Source organism: Stegastes partitus, unplaced genomic scaffold (genome assembly GCF_000690725.1).
Source record: "Stegastes partitus isolate 25-593 unplaced genomic scaffold, Stegastes_partitus-1.0.2 Scaffold1659, whole genome shotgun sequence".
In the NCBI taxonomy this organism is placed as follows: Eukaryota; Metazoa; Chordata; class Actinopteri; family Pomacentridae; genus Stegastes; species Stegastes partitus.
The window spans coordinates 2,268-24,027 of record NW_007579390.1 but is presented as its reverse complement, the minus strand read 5'-3'; the positions used below and the strand labels follow the sequence as shown (position 1 = coordinate 24,027).

Sequence of the window (21,760 nt, the reverse complement as noted above, 5' to 3'; positions counted from 1 at the left end):
TGGAATAATGCACAGTGGGTTTATATATGTGGTGTCTTTCACTTGTTTGAGTCTTTTTTTTTTTTTCCCCTGAGCTCCTTCTCTCTACATCAACAGGTTCAGACATCTGATGGGAGAAATTCATTGATCTGTGCAGCTGCAGTTGTTAACAAAAGTTTCCATACACTTGTAAAGACTATGTACAGTCGTCCTCAAATGTGTTCATATCCTCCCATTAAAGAAGCAAAAAAACAACTGTCATTGAAATAAGTTGAACTTGACAAAAGTAATAATACATTTTTAACAAATTATGAAAATTATGACATTGTTTTTGAATTGTGGTTCAACAGAAATATTTTTTTTAAATAACAAAAGAAAAAAAACAAGCAAACAAGCATGATATTTTGTTTAACAACCCTTTGAGCCAATCACTGCAATCAAGTGTTTTCTGTAACTCTCCATCAGACTTCAGCACCTGTTGACAGGTGTTCTGATTTCACTGCTCATCAGCAAAGTGCTCTAATTTGTCTGAGACAGTTTTGCTTGTTTTTTTTTTTAAACTATTCTTTTCAACCACAACTCAAAAGCAATGTCTTATTTCACTAAATTATAATTTTGCAAATTTTTATTTATTATTACTTTTTCAGTTTCTAGTTATTTGAGTGACTATTGTGAATTTTGCATTTTCTTTAATGGAAGGGTATGAATAAATTTGAGGACGACTGTATGTCACGGCAGTCTTGAGTTGCCAGTGACTGTTATGACTTCCAATAATAGAATCATTGAAACTCGAGCATTTTTGTCACACACAAAAACCAGTCACACATTGTGGTTCTTTCATAAAACTATTATAGGTCTTCTGGGAATGTAACAAAATCTGCTGGGTCAAAATTATACATACAGCAACGTTAGCTGTCAGTTTTGATGTAGAAAGTTGTGTTCATCAGTTGTGAGTGATTACAGTCGACTACAGCTGTGACTCCTCTGAGCCAGTTTAAATGTAGTTCTAGAAAAACTCAAGAAAGAACCTCAATGATACACATGTAAACTTTTGTTCATGGCTGTATACGGTTTACCTCGCATGTTTTCAGTGTCTCTATTGAAAGGATTGAGCAATATGTGTTTAAGAGACAATATGGAGGCATTACAGCAGTATTAAAGGGACTTTACAGAAAATCTGACTTTTAATAGTGTTATTATAAAAATATTGTGTCCCTGTTTTATGTTTGCATCATAGCTGAATTCCAGAAGAAACTCAGCTTAATTTAATTCAGTATAAATAACTTAATTTTAGAGACATTCAGCTCTATGAGGAAATATAGCAGCTTATAAAGTGTCACTCATGACCTAAATATTATTCATATTTTAACTCAGAGTTTATAGATTGGTTGCCATCCTTGATTGTAAATTCTGTCTGGGGTTTACTTTGTGTTTTTTGCGACCTCATTAGTTCATCGAGACTGTTCTTCATGTGACCCCCTTTTCTTGTGGATGAGGTTTTTCAGAGCAGCTCAACCGAAATCTGCGAACATCTAATGTTCATTAATGTGACAACCAATGACTCTGTTTGTACGTTTTCTTTACAGGTTGCCTTCTAGTTGAGTTGTTTGATTTCCTAAGTGCTTCAGGAAACTGGACCTTTTTTTTGGTTCTTGAAGATGTTTCACCTCTTCTGCAAGAACCAAAAGTCCAGTTGCCTCTCAGGATTACCACGACCTGGATGACTGAGGATCTACTCTGATCTGTCTGATTTCCTTCAGCCTGGCCAACTGAGCTTATTTGGACCAGTTTTTCTTTTTGTTTTGCATTTACAGCACTTTACATCCAATCACCACTGACTTACAGGTCATTCATTCAGTTGCTTTAAGCTTAATTCCTCATACAATATAAATTAAATTACTTTAAACCATGAATCATCACTTTGCTCTCAGCTTTGACAGAGGAAAGGTGGACACCTCTGAGCATTCACTGACTTATTAATGTCTATTATTGCAGAATTGGCTCATTAAAAACTGAGAAAATGCTTCATTTGACTACTAGTCCAAAAACCACATATATTATTTAATTTACTCTCACATGTGATGGAACAGCATCAAATCCAAACAGCTGAGAAGCAGCAGTTGAGTGACTGGGAGCTGGCCGTGGTGCTGAAGTGCTGCTCACTGCTCCACAGAGCTTCAGGTGATGAACAACAAGTTTCTTATACATGTGAAACATACTAAAGACTCTGGAGGTGCATGAAAAAAACAAGCTTTTCGCAGTCGTGATGTCTCATATCTTCCATCGGGAGGTCACAACTTTGTTAGAATCACTTCTTACCTTTACATCACTGTGTCTCAGCCAATGGGATGCTCGGAGCAGGAGCTCCATGTCCGCGGGATGACGTGGTTGCTGCGTAGATGTGCAGTCTGATGGCTGCTACTAAATGAATGCAGTGGGATGGAGAGCAGGACACACTGCTGGTCAGACGGTGTGCTCTGCTGACCTCCACACACACCCTCAGTTTATCCGGATTTCTCATCGGAGAGGATTTTCTGCTTGTTGGCTTCTCTTTACCTTCTTTAGTGCATTTTCTTATTAAAGGACCCGAGTGGTAAGTTGCAAGGACATTTTTTTCCTTCTGTTTTTGTGATCTAATTGCATTTTTGTTTGCATTGAAGTTGTGCAAACACTTTTTTGCAGAAACCAGCAAAACTTGCTCTGATCAATAGACCTTAAAATAAACTCTTAGACTCTTAAACTCACACGGATTTCAGTTGACTTGATCTACTTTGAAGGGTAAATCTTAAGATCTAGTTCATTCCAGCTCCGTTTCTGCCACTAGCTTTGAAGTTAATAGTGATGTTTCTGATGAAATATGTGTAATATCTGTGTTGGTACCAGAGGACACAGCATGCTGTCGTCCCTGAAGACCCTGCTGCTGCTCTCGGTCCTGTGCGCACCGACCTCCAGCCTGTGCCTGCGCCTCTACCAGAGCCGCGCCGACCTGCTCTGCGACGACCAGCTGGCGGTCGGGCTCCGGAGCGACGAGACGGATCCGGGTTACTCTCCTGTGGACGGCTGGGGGTCCCTGCTGCAGTCCGAGGAGTATCTCGCCCCTTCCTCCTCCTCCTCCTCCTCTTCCTCTTCCTCCTCCTCATCTGCTGAGTCCAGTCGGGAAAAAAGGACTTCAAGTCCCGCAAACTACCGCTTCATGAGCCGGACCAAGCTCAGAGGGCAGATGCTCCGCAACAGCAGCAAAGGAGACCGGCGGAGCAGACTGACGCTGTCCCTGGACGTCCCGACCAACATCATGAACGTCCTCTTCGACGTGGCAAAGGCCAAAAACCTGCGCGCCAAGGCGGCGGAGAACGCGCGTCTCCTGGCGCAGATTGGACGGAGAAAATGAGACATGGACAACTTTCCTTTGACAGACAGCCATGACCAGTGCTGGCCTCGCCTCTCCAAATGTAATCAATCACTTCTTATTTTCAGTCTTCACGTTCATTTAATGCCCCCAAGAGAGCGGTTTTCTCTTTAAAAAGTCCATTCAATACAAGTTAAAAGAAAAAAAAAAGTTAGAATGTTGCAGTGATTCAGTTGCTCTCATGTTAAACATCTTTTTTTCAGTCTCCATATCAAAGTCCTGGGAAAATCGTCACTAAACAAGATTTATTCTACAAAAAATTTCAAAGAAATTGGAACTAAAGAAAAATATGATGATTATTTTTTATTTAAAATTCACCTTCAAACTCACAGAAGATACAACATTTGGCTGATAAATGAGGCAAAACTGAGGCAGTAAGTTGTTACTGACTTGTTCTTGTTGTAAACTGCAGACTGACCATCAGAAAAAAAGATATTTATTCTTTATTTCAGTTTTACTTAAATCTTTATTTAATTTTAATATTTAACATTTTGTCTTTGTGGTGAGAATAATTTATTAGTTTTAAACAAACTGTGTCTTAAACCAAGACAGATTAAGGGCAGGAGCAACAAGGACAAAGTCATTATCTTTCTATAAACATGACTGGCAATTTGATGTGCACAATTTTGGGTTGGAAACAGGTGGATTCATCTCACCTTTGGCAGATTCTTATGAAATCTGAAAAAAAGCTGAGCTAAATTCATTTATTTTTGTATTTTATTCTTTATATTTTCAATGTTTGGTTATTATTACAGTGGCTATCGGTTACTTTAAAGCAGGAATAATTAAAATGAAGCCCTCAGATTTTTGGTCTCAAATGAATTTTAATGAGATTTGTTCACCCCAGATCATCAAATTGAAAGAACTGGACTAAACTAGAAGAACAAAGAAGTCATCACTATCAGATGTTTTCTTCTATTATCAGCCAAATATCCTCTGAAATGTTTTGCAGACTTCAAACACTAGATTTCATACCATGTCTTATTTCAGGATTTTATTTTTCTCTTTGCTGCTTCATTTTTTATTTTTATTTTTTTATTATTCATTAAGTTTTTTTCACAAGATCACATGGGAGCCTAAAATGATTCCAGATTCAGCACCAAGAGTGGAAAAAAAAGAAGAAAAAAAACACCGACAATGAAATACTGTACAAATCATCTGCAAGATCACAGTAAAATGCAAATGCATGGGAATGTATGTGTTCATCAGATGTCTCTTATTTTTATACTCAAAATAAAGGATTATTTTTCCTCAAATAAAGCAGATGTAACTACAGACACTGGCTTCTTGTTATGCAACATTTTGAACAATGACCTCCATGAAATATTCCTAGAACTGATTGTCCCTTCCCTGTTTGATTATCCACAGAGCTAAAACATGAACCAAGGTTATTTTATCCTACATGTATGTGTGTCACTGTCTGCCAACAAGCAAATCACTGCATAGCATCAAAGACAAGACATGTTTGAGGAATAGAAACTTTATAAGGTTATGCAATCACATACTTCATCCACCAGAGGGCACTAAAATGCTTGTTTTTTTAATTTGTGAAACGTCCCACTTTACAAATCATAATCTTTACTACTTAACAAGTGGATACACAACTGCATAATTAAAGTTTGTCTTCATGTTAAACAAAGCGATTATTTAGTGATACGACGATGTATACCAGCATTACTCTCCAAGATGATATCAGATGAGATCAGAATCTAATTACTCCTATTTAGTAATCGTTATGCAGCTGAAGTCAGGAAATGTCAGGTTTTTTTTAGTCACTTATATATTTTTTTTCCAAAAATATACAAAAGCCTGAAGCAAGTGTTAAAGAGTTCACCTGCCTCAGACCACACTTTAGACAACGGAACAATGTCGACACCTTGTGGTCATTTCTGTTAACTACACCCAGGTTGAGAATCAGATTAGAAGTCGTGCAGCCAACAGGTCACTCTGCTGGGTCTGCAAATATCAATAACTGTGTCCGTTTTTTAATTTTTTTTTACTCTTATTGTAATTCGCATACTGGGTCATATTCTGTGTTTTGTTTTTTTATCTTCTGAACATGTTTTCATACCGACAAGGCTGAATTACTAAGCGAGCAACTGCTCCAGGACCCCAAACTATCAGGTTTACTGAGCCCATTTGTCTGACAACACAAAGGCATGACACAAACTGAAATAAAATAAAACACATTTTTAGCTTTTCTGAAGCTTTTCTGAACATGTGATGAAACTGTCAGAGGTCATTTTTGCTGTTGTAGCAGGTCAGCTCAGGTTAGTGCCTGTATATTGACTGTGTTTTATTTGTTTTGTTTTGAGAGAAAGAAGGGCTTTATCCTAAATATCCATGCATTCAACCTGGTATATTGTTTTTTGATTGTATAGACTCTCAGGTCATGGTAATACCAGGAGCTTCAGTAAAAAGCCATCAGGACCGTCCTTTTTGGTTCTTGAAGATGTTTCACTTCTCATCCAAGAGTTCTAACCGACTGACGTGGAGTCCCTGATAAGTATGGCCATCCCCAACTCTCTACCAACCCAAGACTCACAGGCCTCGAGGTGCAACTGGCTGTGAAGCTGCCAGGTCAGGTGTGACTGTAGACTGTATGTGACTCAAGATATTAAAGGTGGTGAAACTCACTTGGGCAGATCTCAAGACTGTCTTATAAGTGCCTGACCGTGGTGCCATATATCCCCTCTTCTGTTCAGAGATGCCAGTTTGACATGATGACTTCCATAACTTCTCTTTTAAATGGTTTTCTCTGTCCATAATGCAAGCATTGTTGTTCTCAAAGGAGTGTCCCTTATTCTTCAGATGTAAGTTTACTGCTGAGTCTTGTCCTGAGGAGCTGACTCATCTCTGTTTGGCTATATGCCTTTGGAGCAGCTGTGTATTCTCCCCTATAGGTCTGTGCACTCTTTGCTGCATTGGACTGGATAAAAAAAGTTGCTCATCCTGTGTTTTGGGGGTTTTATCCTCAGGATGAACCAGTTTTTGTGTGTTGTTGGGTCGCACCCATGAGTTGCATTTGGAGAAAAGTTGTGGTGTTGGTGAAATGTGTTCAAGAACCAAAAAGAGAAGTCCACTTTTTCGTGAAGCTCTTAGATGGTGTTTAATCGATTTTCCCTGAGTGAATAAAAAGTTACAAAGAACAGCTGAGCCTTACTTCCCTGCACCAGCTGTTTATGCTTACTATAAATTATTGTGAATAAAAAATGAACTTTTGTCAAACGTGATATTGGGCTCACCAATCATTGGTCACAATGAATGAGATGTGAAATAAATGTCCACAGACTGTATAATGTGGCAGCAGCGCCCCCTGCCGCTCACTGCGCAGACTCGGTGTGACGTCTGTTCCGTCGACGTGGACGCCGCAGCCGGAAGTCAGTTTTCATTTTGGCTACGTGGAAGTAGCTTCTTCTCTCCGAGGCTGAGAGCATCTTTAGCCCTCATCCGTCTGCTGCACTCCTTCAAAAATGATTAAAAAATTTGATAAGAAAGACGAAGAGTCTGGTAAGACTGGACACTTATTATTTTATATATAGACAGCGTTCGAAAAACTAAACCTCCTGACTGCACTGACAAGACGTCGGACTCTTTGGACGCTAGCTAATGTTAGCCTGCTAGCTAGCCAGCTGAAGTTAACGCTATCTGCAGAGTGAACCTGACAGTTCGTTTTGCACACACATTTGTGGACATGAAGTTGTAGTTTTAATGGAGCAGCAACGAACTGAGTTGCAGTTACAGTCAAACTGCTAGCTAATGTATTTTGTTGACACATGAACGCCAGTGTGGTTTCCTGAATGTAGCGTTAGCTCTGTATGTTAGCATTGCTAGCTAGGCAATGTCAGCTGGATATTGTCGTGTCTGATGTTAGTTTTGCTCTAACACAGCTGCGTTATTTTAGAATACGATATAGATGATATATAGTATAGATGGATGAAGCTTGTAGGACTGACTAGTTCATGGAGACTGTATAACTGATTAATAATTTTAGTTGACAGCTAATCAATGAATCGTTGCAGCTTTCATGTGTGCGTTTGTTACTTACTAATATTAGAGTAAGATGTTGTGAACTCTTAGATGGGAGTTTTTTGGGCTGTGAATGAGTTTCAAAGACTAGTAAGACAAAGTTTTATTAGACGTCTTCTAACTCTGCTGTTTTGACATTTAGGAAGTGGGTCTAACCCTTTCCAGCATCTGGAGAAGAGTGCTGTGTTGCAGGAGGTAACGCCTTCATTTGGTATTGCATTAACAAAATAATACGCTCTCCTATTTACTGAAATACTTTAAAGTGTCTCCTCTTGTTGACAGGCACGTATCTTCAATGAGACCCCCATCAATCCTAGAAGATGCCTCCACATCCTCACCAAGATTATTTACCTCCTCAACCAGGTAAACGTTCTTTAACACAACATGTTGCTTATTATTTTTTCATGTGTTGAGTTGATGTCTGTCCACCCATCTTAAGGTCTTAACTTTCTCTGTCTCTCCCATGTCTGTACTCATTTAGGGAGAGCATTTTGGGACCACAGAGGCCACGGAGGCTTTCTTTGCGATGACCAGGCTCTTTCAGTCCAACGATGTAAGATGTCACTCTTCTGTTAAATCATAATCAACCGGGGCAGGCCAATTCATGCTTTTTGCATCTGTGTGTGCAGACCAATGTGGATTTTGAAAGCGAGCAGCAGATGCACAGACTGTTCTGTTTATACTAGGAAAGATACACATTGTTCTGCTATACAGACGGGTGCATTGTTTCTCATATCAAACACAAAAATGGGGCTCCTGTGGATGTTTCTGAAAGGCTGGCTGTGACTTTTTACATTATATGGCAGCTAGTTACAGATTGGGCTGTATTATCATGTCATTGATTATTCCTGAGGGACATAGCACAGGTTTTCTGGAGAATATGGAACTTCCTACTGTGTTTAAGCACCATGGATGGAAAACATATACACACCAAAGCACCAAGTCTGGCACCACTACCTAAACTAAAACTCTTTTAAAATTATAAATTAAAAAAGGTGTCAATAATGCAGAATTGCTTCATTTAATTTCCTGCAGTCAGTGCTCTTGCAGTGCAGACAGTCTATGCTGTCAAAAATTTTAGGCTGCATGCAGACGGAGGCAAAGCAGTCCACATGGACCCTGCAGACTTAGATGAATAGTGAAATTTTACTCTTGCGATTGCAGAAAGCACGGACTGACCTTAAGATACACTTCTTTTAACATTAAGGAGTTCATCGTAGAACAAGCAACACAATAACAGTCTATTACTATATGGATCTAGTGTTAATGTGAGTAGAGTATAAGCTTATGTTCTGTTTCTTTTTCAGCAAACCCTGAGGAGGATGTGCTACCTGACCATCAAAGAGATGGCTAACATCTCTGAGGATGTCATCATTGTTACTAGCAGGTTTGTATCAAGAAAATAAATGGCTTTGAGTGTCACCTTTATGCAAACATTGACATCTCATAAAGCAAAGTTGTTGAGTGGAAAGACGTCTGAGACAGTTTGTCCTTTTATATCTGTTGTTTTAATGCAACTGTCTGGATGTTAGAAAAAAAAATCTTATGTTAATGAGTCTGGTAAAAGCACAATCTAATAACTGAATTCCTTTTTTTCATTTGAGCTTTCATTGTCTTCATTTATTGATTATGTGATATTTTATAGCTTGACCAAAGACATGACCGGGAAGGAGGATGTTTACAGAGGACCTGCCATCAGGGCCCTGTGCAGGATTACAGATGTAAGTGCTGCCTCTTTTTTTTTCCTTTTTTCTTGTCTTCTTTTCCCATCTCTTCTTTCACTTTGTCATCCTATGCAGAAAAGGAAATGACACTATATATATTCTTAACATAACTGAATTTTTTCTAGCTAAGAAATTGAAGCAAACTAATGAATTTTCCGTGTCTTCCCCACAGACCACCATGCTGCAGGCCATTGAGCGATACATGAAGCAGGCTATCGTTGACAAGGTGCCCAGTGTGTCCAGTTCAGCTTTGGTCTCCTCACTGGTATGAGATGGCACTCTTTTATATTTTAGTTGCAAATCCAAAATGAACTTCAAGAGTTTGGTCTTGGACTGCTTGTTTCTTTTTCTGGTGTTTTGTGTTCCACCTTGTTAAATGTAAAACTGGTTATCTTTACATCACTTTCTGTTTCATTTGTTCAGCACATGGTGAAGATGAGCTACGATGTGGTGAAGCGTTGGGTGAATGAAGCTCAGGAGGCGGCTTCCAGTGACAACATCATGGTCCAGGTGGGCAGAACAGACACACTTGACAACAGACTTGACTAGTTTGTGCTATTTTGAATCATTAAATGTGTATCTAGTTTTGGCAACTTCAGTTTGGTCAAGCCTGATTGTAAAGTCATTGGTTATGTGTGTCTTGTCCTCCAGTACCACGCCCTCGGCCTGTTGTATCACCTCAGGAAAAATGACCGTCTTGCTGTAACCAAGATGCTCAACAAGTTCACCAAGTCTGGTCTCAAGTCTCCCTTTGCCTACTGCATGCTCATCCGGATCGCCAGCAAACTGCTGGATGAGACCGAGGGAGGGTGAGTCGACCTGCAGTCCCCTCATAGAGACTCACAGGGACTTCTGGCTAGTTGCACATTCCAGCTGATTCCCTACTGATGAGTTAATTGTTGCCATTTGTAAATGTTTTGGGAAATATTAGACACATTGCACAGACATGTTGTAACGTACTTTATCTTTACAGACATGACAGTCCCTTGTTTGACTTCATCGAGAGCTGCCTGAGGAACAAGAATGAGATGGTGGTGTACGAGGCTGCTTCTGCTATTGTCCATATGCCCAACTGTACTGCCAGGGAGCTGGCCCCCGCTGTGTCAGGTTACTAGCATACCCACATTCTCAGCCATAAATCTTTAACTATCTAATTAATTTCCACATCAGTAGATGTGCTGACAGAAGTCACTGATGCTTGAATTGCGTTGTACCGTGAACTGCTCTTGTTCTCTTTTCACATGCATGTGACTCTAACTGTGAATGTGTTTTTCTCCCTGCAGTGCTGCAGCTTTTCTGCAGCTCCCCTAAAGCAGCCTTGAGATACGCTGCAGTCAGGACCCTCAATAAGGTACAGCTGCTCTCTAAACATGGCTTCTTTTATAATTTATAAGCACAGAACACTTTTAATGAGTTAGAAGGGCATCATGCTCAGCTATTCGGAAGTGTTTAGGCAATATCACACAAAAACTAATTTTAAGTCCTTTTATTATTTCTGAGGAGATTTTCTTTTTGAGATTACCAAATCTAATCTTAAAATTGTGATATTTCCTCAAAGCACTTTATTCTACATGTCTGTTTTTAAAATATTAATCTAAAATCAACCATATGCAATAACCAGATGATGTAGTACATTTTTAAAAAATTAAGTCTGTTCTTTTTGGCACAAGCGAGAAGTCTGATTCAGGTGTAACCAGAATATATTTGACAACAATTTGGAAACTTTTCAGCTGAACTTTGCCTAATTGCAAACTGTGTTTTCACAGAGCAGATCGGAGACAACAGTGTTGAGACATTAAAAATCTAAGTAGTTAAATGTCTGTAGTATGTAGAGTCACCATCTTTTCCACTATTGGTAAGAACCGTGGGTCCTTGGACAAATTCTGTACATGTTGATTCCATTATTTTTATGGTATTAATGTAAAATAATGAATCAAAAAAGTTTAACTGATTTTTTTTCTTTTTTAATAACTTATAGCATTAGTGCTGTTGCCATAGAGGTGCAGGACTTTATATTGCAGAGAAAATGAGCCCACAGTGAGGAAAAGTAAAAGAAAAGCAAAAGCTGCCAGAAACTGCTTGACGTTCAGAGTGTTAAGTTAAAAAAAGTTTTTACTTTTAATGACAACACACTGTTAGCTATCTTGTGCCACTATACTGATAAACTCCTTTGTGTCCACTAGGTGGCCATGAAGCACCCATCAGCCGTGACTGCTTGCAACTTGGACCTGGAGAATCTGATCACCGATTCAAACCGCAGCATCGCCACGTTGGCCATCACCACTCTGCTGAAGACCGGCAGTGAGAGCAGCGTGGATCGACTCATGAAGCAGATCTCCTCTTTTGTCTCTGAGATCTCCGACGAGTTCAAGGTCAGATGCTCTTATCTTAGTTATCGTGAATTTGACGGTGCAGTGTAACTACATCCAATACGTAGAGAGATTCTACGTAAGCCACCACATTTAAAAGTTGATGAAAGGTCCTCAAGGAGAACAGTGAAACCCTGAGTTTTTTAGGGATATACAATTTATCTTGCTTTAAATCACAAAGGCTGTTTAAACATGCAGAAGTTGCAAATACATCAAAACCAGAAGTATCGTTGTCAAACACCTGAATGTTCTATCGTCACTGTAATACAATATTTACTTAATGGTAGTGGCTGAGGTGTTTTTATCCCCCAGGATTTCAGCCTCTCTGCTCAAAAAACGATTTTCTCAAATGACTTTCACCCCTTTTTAAATCCTGTTGAGTGTGTTCTACTTTTCTGTTGTCCTAAATCCGTCTGTGCTTGGTGTTTATTTCAGGTGGTGGTGGTGCAGGCCATCAGCGCTCTGTGTCAGAAGTATCCCAGGAAGCACAGCGTCATGATGAACTTCTTGTCCAACATGCTCAGAGATGATGTACGTTGATTATGAACACACCACTGACTGTTCTTCACACCTCACACAATACATGCTGTAATCCCAGTTGGCAGTTTGGGACTAAATCTTTAATCTGGTTTGTATAAGCTGACACATGACGTAGAAGTGTTTTATTATAGCAGATTGAAGCATTATTGTTGTCCCAGATATTTATAGCAAAACAAAGTCAGTGTTCAGCCAAAGATCCATAGAAGTTAACAGCTGTAACTTACAGAAATGTGGTTGACTTATTCGTTGTAGTTGTTTCACATTAAATTTGAGCATGTGACTCACAGCGATTGTCTTTTTTCCTCACTGCAGGGTGGTTTTGAGTACAAGCGGGCCATCGTGGACTGCATCATCAGCATCATCGAGGAGAACCCTGAGAGCAAAGAGACCGGCTTGGCCCACCTGTGCGAGTTCATCGAGGACTGCGAACACACGGTGCTCGCCACGAAGATCCTGCACCTGCTGGGCAAAGAGGGTCCTCGCACCCCGCAGCCCTCCAAGTACATCCGCTTCATTTTCAACCGGGTGGTGCTGGAGAGCGAAGCTGTTCGTGCAGGTGAGACAAGTCTCCACATGCTGATCCATCTCCAGGATTTTCAATCAGTTCTGCTCTTTCTTTATCAACATAAAAGATAGTGGGATCTTGTATAGTTTAGCAGGGAGTATCACTATTCTTTTCAGGACCTGTTACAACACCTGAAACATTTGTTTGTTTCTTCCTCCACCTTCAGCTGCTGTCAGCGCTTTGGCTAAGTTTGGAGCTCAGAATGATGATCTGCTGCCAAGCGTCCTGGTTCTGATGCAGAGGTATTTATTTCCTGTCACTGCTTGTTTTTTGTGTGTGTGACTGCATTTTCTATACACGAGGTATAAATGTATTTATGTTACAACAATCACCTGATAAACTCTGAAACCATGAACTGTCCCAGAATGAATAAATTTGGCCACATTGACCATCCAGACTACAAGGCTAATATGTAACCTGCACTCTTGTTTGCATTAATCGAAATCTGCATGTGTGTGTAATGTGTGTTTGTTGTCGCAGGTGTATGATGGACAGTGACGATGAGGTGCGCGACAGAGCGACTTTCTACATGAATGTGCTGCAGCAGAAGCAGAAGGCTCTGAATGCTGCCTACATCTTCAATGGTAAAGATGAAGTCAGAGTACAGTTTTGGGGGGTTGTATGAGTGGATGATGTTGTGTCCGTAGTGGCTGCTTTTCAAAATGTACCAACTGTATGTGTGATGTAAAGAAATATCAAGTTCAACGTCTTTTCTGTGTGTTGCTCTCAGGATTGTCTGTCTCCATTCCCGGTCTGGAGAAATCCCTCCACCAGTACACGTTGGAGCCCTCAGAGAAACCTTTCGACATGAAGACTGTACCTCTGGCCACCACTCCCATCACAGAGCCCAAAACAGGTACACCCACATAGCTGTTGGCTAATCTGTACTAAGGTTACAAACTGAAAAACTATCATGTTCACAAATCAGACAGTTAAACAGGAATGTTTTTTTTTTTTTCTCTCCTTTCAGAAATCGCCCCCGTTGCTACCAGCAAACTGCCAGAGAAGTTGGCCCGATCACGCCAGGACATCTATCAGGGTAAGTCTGTAAACATGACTCTAGATGTGGATGACGCAAGCAGACGCTGCTATTTGCTTTCACTGTTTGTTAAGATGTAATAAAACAGCCTTGGTTTTTTCCCCCGTTTTCGATCCCTTCACAGAACAACTGGCGTCCATCCCAGAGTTCCAGAATCTCGGCCCGCTCTTCAAGTCTTCTGAACCGGTGCAGCTGACGGAGGCCGAGACGGAATACGTGGTGCGCTGCGTCAAACACACCTTCGCCAGACATATGGTGTTCCAGTTCGACTGCACGAACACTCTGAATGACCAGCTGCTGCAGAAGGTTTGTGTTGTTCTGTGGCGATTTGACAAAACGTTCTTCTGTAACTCTGAAGGGTTTTATGATTTCAAACAGCCGTGTTTAAACGAAACCACAGATGTAAATGTAATGTGTGGTTTTCTGTTTTAGGTGGTCGTACAGATGGAGCCATCAGAGGCCTACGAGGTGATACACTACATCCCCGCCCCCAGCCTCCCCTACAGTCAGCCTGGTTCATGCTACAGCTTGGTCCGCCTGCCCGATGACGACCCCACCGCTGGTAAGAACACTGGGACGGCACTGGGCTTACTGGGGCAGAGACGCAGGGTTTGGAGGGATGATAAAAGAGAATTAGCTAATGTACTTTTTACTGTGTACAAGAAAATGTTGATGATGTGTATGTTGTCTGTTTGCAGTGTCTTGTACATTCAGCTGCACAATGAAGTATCTTGTGAGAGACTGCGACCCCAACACAGGAGAGCCTGACGACGACGGTTATGACGACGAATATGTGGTACGTAATCACATCCACGAAGGATGAACAGCAGAAGGGAATGTACAAAATTGTTTACCCAACTAATTCTCTTCCGTGCTGTGCTTTAGCTGGAGGACCTGGAGGTGACGGTAGCAGACCACATCCAGAAGATCTTGAAACCAAACTTTGGAGCAGCGTGGGAAGAAGTAGGAGACGAGTTTGAGAAGGAGGAGACCTTTGCCCTGGCATCTGTCCGGACTCTAGATGGTACGTCACAATCAGGCCTTGAGGCTTGAGCAATCAATGAATTCACCAGTAGTTTGCACATTAAATTCGAGGTTCATGTGTCTGCTCGGCAGTGTTATTTTTGGTTTGTCCATTGACTGACACTGATTGTGACTTCTCTGTGGTTTTCATGTACAGAGGCGGTGGGTAACATCATCAGCTTCCTGGGAATGCAGCCATGTGAGCGCTCCGACAAAGTTCCCGAAAACAAGAACTCACACGTCCTCTTCCTTGCCGGTGGGTGTCAGAAACAGTCACTGTCTGGTCTTCAGAATGCTTAGAGGTGTTATCAATACTGGGACAAGTGGCAACTCAACAGACTATAGATATTTAACCACCAACATTTTTGATTTGTTTCCACGCTTGTCTCTTTTTATGAGACTGTTGACAGCTTTACTCCCTGATGATAAGAAGCTCAGAAATAGTTTTGGGTTTTTTTTGCAAACTTTGTTACAATAAATGCTGTATTTTTGCAGTTTTTTTTTTTTTTTTTTTTTAACTAAGACAGCTGATTTGATGAAGTATCACAATTTTAAGCTTTGGTTTGACTAGTTTGACACATTACAAATGTTTATGGACCACTGGAAAGTTGAAAATCTGACGGTTCTTTCTGTTTTCACAGTTTCTGGCTGTGATGGTCTAATTTTGGTGACTTTGTTTAAAAACTTATGAAGAAAACATGTCTTCCAAACGTGCCAGCAGGTTTTAGGGCTAAGCCTCATAGTTCAGCCTAATCTCAAAATAAAATTGTCTTACTCTTAATATAAAATGTAACTGTTGGAAGCTAAAAATATAATAACACAGTAAGAATGTTCCCATTAAAGCCCAGTACTTATTTTTTGTTGTGTACTGTCAGATTTAAGAACCTGTTCTCTTATTTGTCTACAAACGATACTGTTAATCTCGTACTCTGTCAAGGTTCTTACAGCTCTCCCACTCTTTCCTCTCAGGTGTGTTTCGCGGAGGTCATGACGTGCTGGTTCGTGCTCGCCTGGCGCTGGCCGACGGCGTCACCATGCAGGTGACAGTTCGCAGCAGTGAAGAGACCGTCGTGGACGTCATCCTTGCCTCTGTGGGCTAAAACGCTCATCGTACAGCTTCGTGCCAACGCAGCCACAGGAGCTTTCGTCTCTGCACAACAAACTGAAGCTTCTTCCTCACAGCTCTATGGTAAACCTGTACTGCTCTTGTGACTATTACGTGGACATCAACAACTACTTTATTACTTCTAGACTATAAACTAAAAACTGTTTATTTCTTTGGCTGTCTTTTTATCGTCTGCTGGTCCTCATGTTTCTTTGAAAAATACTCGTCAAATCTACAATAAATTCTGACTGTCAAAGTACTGACCGTCTTATTTGTTCCAATCAGGTTAAGACACTTTTTACAAAACTAGTTTTATTTAAAGAAAAGTTGACAATTAGTTTTAATTCACTGACATCAAGAGAAATGTAGAAAATTATATCAAAAGTCATTCAGAATGCAGCTGATTGATTGAACGAAACAGAAGATGGAGGGAATGAAAACCATGTCCCACAGATAAGTTCAGTGATCATACGCCCTACCATCACTGAACAGTGTCCTCATGGCATTTATAAATTAAGTACAATTATTATTCTTTATTCTAGCTGACATTTTACATCTTCCATGGCAGTAAATGACATTTTGGGACTTGGTGCTGGTAGATTAACTGATTAAATCTCAAACTCATGCAGCCTTTCTCCTGGTCACAATCAAAAGAACACATATTTGCACCAACATATGAATATTTCTCACTTTGGTAGTTTTGCAACACTTTGACTAAGGTTTAATTTTCACTCTTGAACATGGAAGCTGCATTTATTATCCCTTTTAGAACGAGTGGATGAAATTGAAGTACGCGTTGAGGAAGCCGGTGGGATCTTCTAGCTGAGGGTAGTGGCTGATGTGTTCATCCAGAACAGTGATGGTCGACCTCTGAACCAGCTGCCTGTAGGAACGACACACGAGTTTTTACAATAAACAAGATTACTGGACATAAAGAACAGGAAAAACCATTTCAAGGAGGTGACACTGATTAGGAATGACATGTAGAAGCTGGCTGAGAGGTTAGATGAGCTGAAACTAATATATACTTGGTTACCGACTAATGCTCCTTAGTGTTGAGTGTATTATAGAGGGTTTCTCTAAAAAAAAAAATAGATGCATAACTTTGGTGGCAGAAAAATATTTGAGTGGAGATTGACAGACACCAAAATACTCGTCATGGTTCAAATCCAACCAAGAAAACATTTTGCAGTTTGTTCTTGGATGTTTCTTGCTGCCGTTAAAAGGACAATCTACAGCTAATGTCAGTGTGAAGGTGCTGGTGAAGAGGACAAGCTTGCGCCTTTCTTGCAAGAAATTCATTGTTCATATCTTTTTCAGGTATAACTTTTGCTGTTTGTCCTCTTAAGTATCTTCTGGTGCTGTCTTAAGAAGAAACTCCAGCTAGGATTGGTGTGTGAAACAATGCTGAAAGGAAAAAGTGTCTCCCTTTCATGTATGAGGTCTATGGCTCAAGTTCACCTCCAGAATTTTGCAGTTAGTCCTCTTAAAAGCTTCCCTGTGCCTTCATAAAAACAAACTACCCTCTTGCCCTCTTAAATGCCTTCTAAAGTAGCCACAAAAAAAGAAGCTGAACCTGGTGTGAAAGACAGTAGTTGAGAGGAAGATCTGCACCTGAGACAAAGCTGAGTTTGCGTAAAGAGACTCAAATGAACAGGATTCTCATATGACAAGATTGAGGTGATAAGAATGAGATTCCCACAGACGCAGAAAGCAGCTGATGAACACAGCTGCGTTGGTGAAGGTGAACTCTGTAAAAAACAAGTCAAACGAGATTCCAAAGGTAGCAGAACACAGTGGGAGACTGTGAAAGGATGATGAGGAAGGAAAATCCTGAAAGTGGTGTAAAAGGAAAGCTGCAGTGCCAGTGAGAGAACTAAGAAAGTGAAAATTATTTTTTTAGGTGGCAAAAAAGAAAAACATCCACCAAAATTTAAGCTTATCGGTGACCTGGCTTCAAACTCCTGCCATTCGTCCTGCATCACAAGCTCATTCACACTTACACACAGCCTTGAGATGAGACAGAGGAGATAAGATGTGCAGCGCAAGAAAACAGAATTAAGAAAACATATAGACAGAAGCTAATCTGCATGTGTTTTCATGAACAAATTTTAAAAAGACTCAAAGTTAACTGTGAATTTAAATCAAGTCAAAAAAATTAATATCTGAATGAAAGAAACTTTTTATAGAAAATCAGTGTTCAGCTTAAATCACAGTGAACTACAACAACAACAAAAAGAGTTTGGGTTAGCTCCATATCATCTTTTTTCTTTGTTGTTGTTGATTTGTCTCTAGTTACATTTAGTAACCGCACTGTAGGAAGATCAGCCCAAATGGGGTGATAATCCGAACGGGGGTTTAAGAATTAGAGGAAGGGGCACTCACTGGTAAAGACGGATGAACTGGGGATGAGGGTTGACTGGGTCCAGGGGTCCGTAAATCATGTGCACTGCAACACAAGGGGGGTGGAAGAGGGTTAGTGAGGGAAGACAGACGGAGGAACACTGAGAAATGGAGCAGTGAGACACACAAGGGACGATAACAGAGTTTCATTATACAGTAAGAAAACTAACAGCAAGTGAAGATATTTCAGTTTGTAACAAAGCAGTGGAGCAACCTGTTCTAGTTCAGATATCATTTCATGTGAAGAGGGAAGCCACATGATTTTCTGATCATGCAATTCGTCATAAAGCTGAACTTTAGCCCGTTTTGTTGCAGTTCCTCTACTCCACACTCCCCCATCCAGAGCTCTGGATCGGACATCGTGGTCGCTCCTGACAGGCTAAGCAGCTTAGCATCAGACCGAGGCAGTAAGACACACAAAAGCCCCCCTCTGATTTACTAACACCAGGACGTCCGGTGCAACTTACGTGGGACGAACGTGGAAGTGAGCGCTCCCACCCATCGGTCTCTGTGTTTAAATCTCTGGTTGATGTATTGGAGGATACTGAGAAAGAAGCAGAAACCCAAATCAGACGTGAGCAAGCAGAGGGTTGTAGTAAACATGAGGTGAGCGTGCAAACACACGTACCTGTCCAGAACTAAGTTCCCATCATTGTAGCGTAAACTCGTCCACATGTCCCAGAACTCAGCATCGGTGGGCTGCGTGTACGGGCCGAACACTTCTCCTAGCCTGTCAGTCAGAAAGCAAAACCACTAAATCATGTAACTGCACACCGTGGCACAGATGGGCACAAAACTCAGGTTCTCGTACCCCTTTTGGAAGATCACATAGTTGGTGAGACGCGTCAGAAGTGGAGCAAGAAAACTCGAGTCCTTGAGAAGCTTCAGGGAACAAAACAAAAACACGTCTGGGAAAACTTTGACAGGAAATAGCTACGTAAACTTGAGCCCGCTATTAGCTTCTTCAAATCTTCTCACATGAGCTGAGGAGTAGGATGGAAAAAACAAAGGTGACTCACCATCTGCAGCAACCGTGGGTGGTGTGTTTCTGGGAATAGTCCTGTTGGAAACCAAACAGTCAGATTTGAAGATATGTAGTTGAGTAAAGGTACAAATACCACAGTGTGAAAATACTGCACTGCAAGCAAAAGTCCTGCTTTTTAAACCCTTACTGAAGTACAAACATATTTAAAGTATCAAAATGAAAAAGAAGTCATTGTGGAAAGAAACAGCTTCCTGTCAGCGCTTTACTATTTAGATGACCTTGAAATAATATTACTGATGCATGTTGCATTTTACTATTTGAGCTCATTTGAACTACTTTAAGACTGTTTGGTTGTTTTATCTGCAGGAATGTGTTATTTTCTATTTTCTTCAGTAGCATTGAGAGCAACATATTTCTAAGTTTTATACTTTTCATAAGCTTCGGAAAACAGTCCTGTGCTCAGCTTTGTGACATTTTCCAGCCAATACAAGACTTAAAAAAAAAAAAAGAAAGTTTGTCAAAAACACCCAAAATCACCTTACATTTAGAGATACATGGTCTCTGCAAAGTAACTAAAGCTTATTGGAGTGATAGTTGCCTCTGAGATGAAGCGAAAGTCAAAAGTTGTGCAAAATGAAAAAAACTCAAGTACATTAAATTAGTACTTGATGTAAAGTAATGAAACTGATTGAAAAATGTTCATGTAGAGCTGCAACTAATGATTCCGAAAACAAAAAAACTAAGTCTTTAAATTGCTGATTTTGTGCCACCAACTGACTAAAACTAAAAAAAAGTCAGTTTATGACGCAAAACACCTTCACTGTGATTGGCGATAAAAAAGATTTTAATGCCTGGAAGAAGTAAGAACGAAGTTCTTGACTGCAAAGTTTTGGATTCCTTCTCTACTGCAACCAATCAGAAAAGCTTACACGAGCAAAGAAAATAAAGTGCACTATACCTCCATTAGAAAGACAAAGGCTGTTGAAAGTCAGGTGACCGGTGCGATTTTGGTCACTCCTAGATTGTGAGCAGAGAAAAGCCAACAAAAAGAGAGAGATAGTGAGCAGTTTCTCTTTTTACCCTCTTGTTTACAACTTGCACACAAATCACCTGTAGAGCAGCTCCAGAGCTACAGTGTCTCCGTAGTCATGAGACACCACGTTCACCCGCTGGCTGCTCAGACCCAAGTGGGCCACCAGGGCCTCCACCACACTGGCCTGCTCGAAGATGGAGTACCTGTGGGGCCGCTGGCATGTTAACGGCAGAGGAGATCAAGAGTTATGCAAAAGAAAAGAAAGAATCATACAGAAAACATGTTTCCATTACTGAATCTGTAACACTGGATCCAAGGGCTGAACACAGGTTCCTCTCCTGAGTGAAACTACACATTTAAACACACAGGTTTTATGACACTATACATAGATGTGTGATAACCCCATGGTAGAATACATATAAACATATTAAAGTGCAATTTGTAACAACTAGCACCAGTGCAGTTTAATATTGCGAAACTTAAACTGTGTGACTTTGAAGAGCGCTGTACCACAGAGAGGCGGTGTAAACTCTAACAAGGTTATCTCGATTCTTTATCATCTACCAGAAGGAAGAAGCTTGCATTTAGAGCAAAGGACATGGGAAGGGTTTGCCAATATTCGCTTGGCTCCTCTGAGCACAGATTGCTTATGTAAAGATTGAAAGGACTTTGATTCTTTCGGCCCTCGGGCCTTCATGGTGATCAGATCAGGCACAGAGTTTATCACCCTGATCGGAATAAGATGGGCTGAACGGCTACCACACCATACCTGAATCCTGCGACTGATTAGGGGATCCACGACTAGCTGGCAGAACAGATCCATACATTTCTAGCCTCCTTTACTCACCGGCTTGTCACTGAAGCCAAAACCGAGGAAGTCCAGTGCAATGACTCGATGGAAGCGCTGTGTGAGAGGATCCCAGATCTGTAGGGTAAAGACACAAAATCACACCCGTTCAGACTCTAGTTGGTTCAGAAACAGACTCTACTATAATTAGTTTGGGTGGGTACCTTGCTCCAGTCGTGGCTGGAGGTGGGGAAGCCGTGGAGCAGAATGACGACATCTGAGCTCCCCAAAGCACCGTAAGAGTCTGGTTTGTGGAGAGAAGAGGGACACGTTGAGCACAGATCCATTTAAAACCATGTGTGGTACAAGACAGCACCGATCCAAGATAAGTTCATGCCTGCTTTCAAGTACAAATGTGACTGCTGGAACTGAAGACAGTGTTGAACACAGGAAATCAGAGAAATCACAGCTCCAACTATCTGTCTCTGGCACGGTGCATTTCTAACAGCAGTGGCGGAAGAAGAAGTGTCCAGATCAGTACCAATACACTGATGTAAAAGTACTGCATTACTAGTGAAAGTCCTGCATTCAGAAGTGAAGTATGTATTATCAGTAATATGTACCTAAAAGTACTTTTTCTGTGGTAAAATGGCCCCTGTCAGTGTTTTAATATTACATGTGATGTTTTTGGATTTATGCTTCGTGTTGCATTTTACTACTACTATGTTTGTTTGAGCTCATTTTGAACTGCTTTATATTCTGTTGAGCACTTA

General features: G+C 40.7%; 3 protein-coding genes across 3 annotated transcripts in view; 2 read left to right on the top strand and 1 right to left on the bottom strand.

The window, feature by feature from the left end:
• The first annotated feature begins 2,872 nt into the window (after positions 1-2,872).
• ucn3l (urocortin 3, like) lies at positions 2,873-3,367 on the top strand. Its single transcript, XM_008301323.1, has one exon. The coding sequence runs from the start codon at positions 2,873-2,875 to the stop codon at positions 3,365-3,367; it is 495 nt and encodes a 164-aa protein (XP_008299545.1).
• Positions 3,368-6,770: 3,403 nt separating this feature from the next.
• Positions 6,771-16,038, top strand: copg2 (COPI coat complex subunit gamma 2). Its single transcript, XM_008301321.1, has 24 exons — positions 6,771-6,895; positions 7,557-7,609; positions 7,697-7,777; positions 7,896-7,967; positions 8,722-8,801; positions 9,060-9,135; positions 9,311-9,403; positions 9,562-9,648; positions 9,790-9,947; positions 10,112-10,245; positions 10,422-10,489; positions 11,322-11,510; positions 11,943-12,038; positions 12,360-12,603; positions 12,779-12,854; positions 13,093-13,196; positions 13,343-13,468; positions 13,583-13,651; positions 13,776-13,957; positions 14,084-14,213; positions 14,350-14,447; positions 14,537-14,675; positions 14,832-14,930; positions 15,644-16,038. Exons 1-24 carry the CDS (start codon positions 6,859-6,861, stop codon positions 15,772-15,774), a joined length of 2,622 nt encoding a protein of 873 aa, XP_008299543.1. The 5' UTR covers positions 6,771-6,858; the 3' UTR covers positions 15,775-16,038.
• A 36-nt stretch (positions 16,039-16,074) lies between these two features.
• Positions 16,075-21,760, bottom strand: part of mest (mesoderm specific transcript) — a 7,647-nt gene continuing 1,961 nt past the window's right edge. The window contains exons 3-12 of the mRNA XM_008301320.1: positions 21,212-21,291; positions 21,048-21,125; positions 20,278-20,414; positions 20,126-20,184; positions 19,202-19,242; positions 18,994-19,064; positions 18,811-18,912; positions 18,650-18,726; positions 18,165-18,228; positions 16,075-16,662 (exon numbers count right to left, since the gene is read on the bottom strand). Coding sequence (XP_008299542.1) covers positions 16,545-16,662; positions 18,165-18,228; positions 18,650-18,726; positions 18,811-18,912; positions 18,994-19,064; positions 19,202-19,242; positions 20,126-20,184; positions 20,278-20,414; positions 21,048-21,125; positions 21,212-21,291 — 827 coding nt within the window. The 3' untranslated portion in view covers positions 16,075-16,544. The remainder of the gene's footprint in view (positions 16,663-18,164; positions 18,229-18,649; positions 18,727-18,810; positions 18,913-18,993; positions 19,065-19,201; positions 19,243-20,125; positions 20,185-20,277; positions 20,415-21,047; positions 21,126-21,211; positions 21,292-21,760) is intronic.

Bases quoted from the DNA above. Each gene is read 5' to 3' on its own strand.
- ucn3l (XM_008301323.1), top strand. From the start codon at position 2,873: ATGCTGTCGTCCCTGAAGACCCTGCTGCTGCTCTCGGTCCTGTGCGCA.
- copg2 (XM_008301321.1), top strand. From the start codon at position 6,859: ATGATTAAAAAATTTGATAAGAAAGACGAAGAGTCTG. The intron at 7,610-7,696 runs GTAACGCCTTCA...TCTTGTTGACAG, and splicing joins AGAGTGCTGTGTTGCAGGAG to GCACGTATCTTCAATGAGAC. The intron at 9,404-9,561 runs GTATGAGATGGC...TCATTTGTTCAG, and splicing joins CAGCTTTGGTCTCCTCACTG to CACATGGTGAAGATGAGCTA.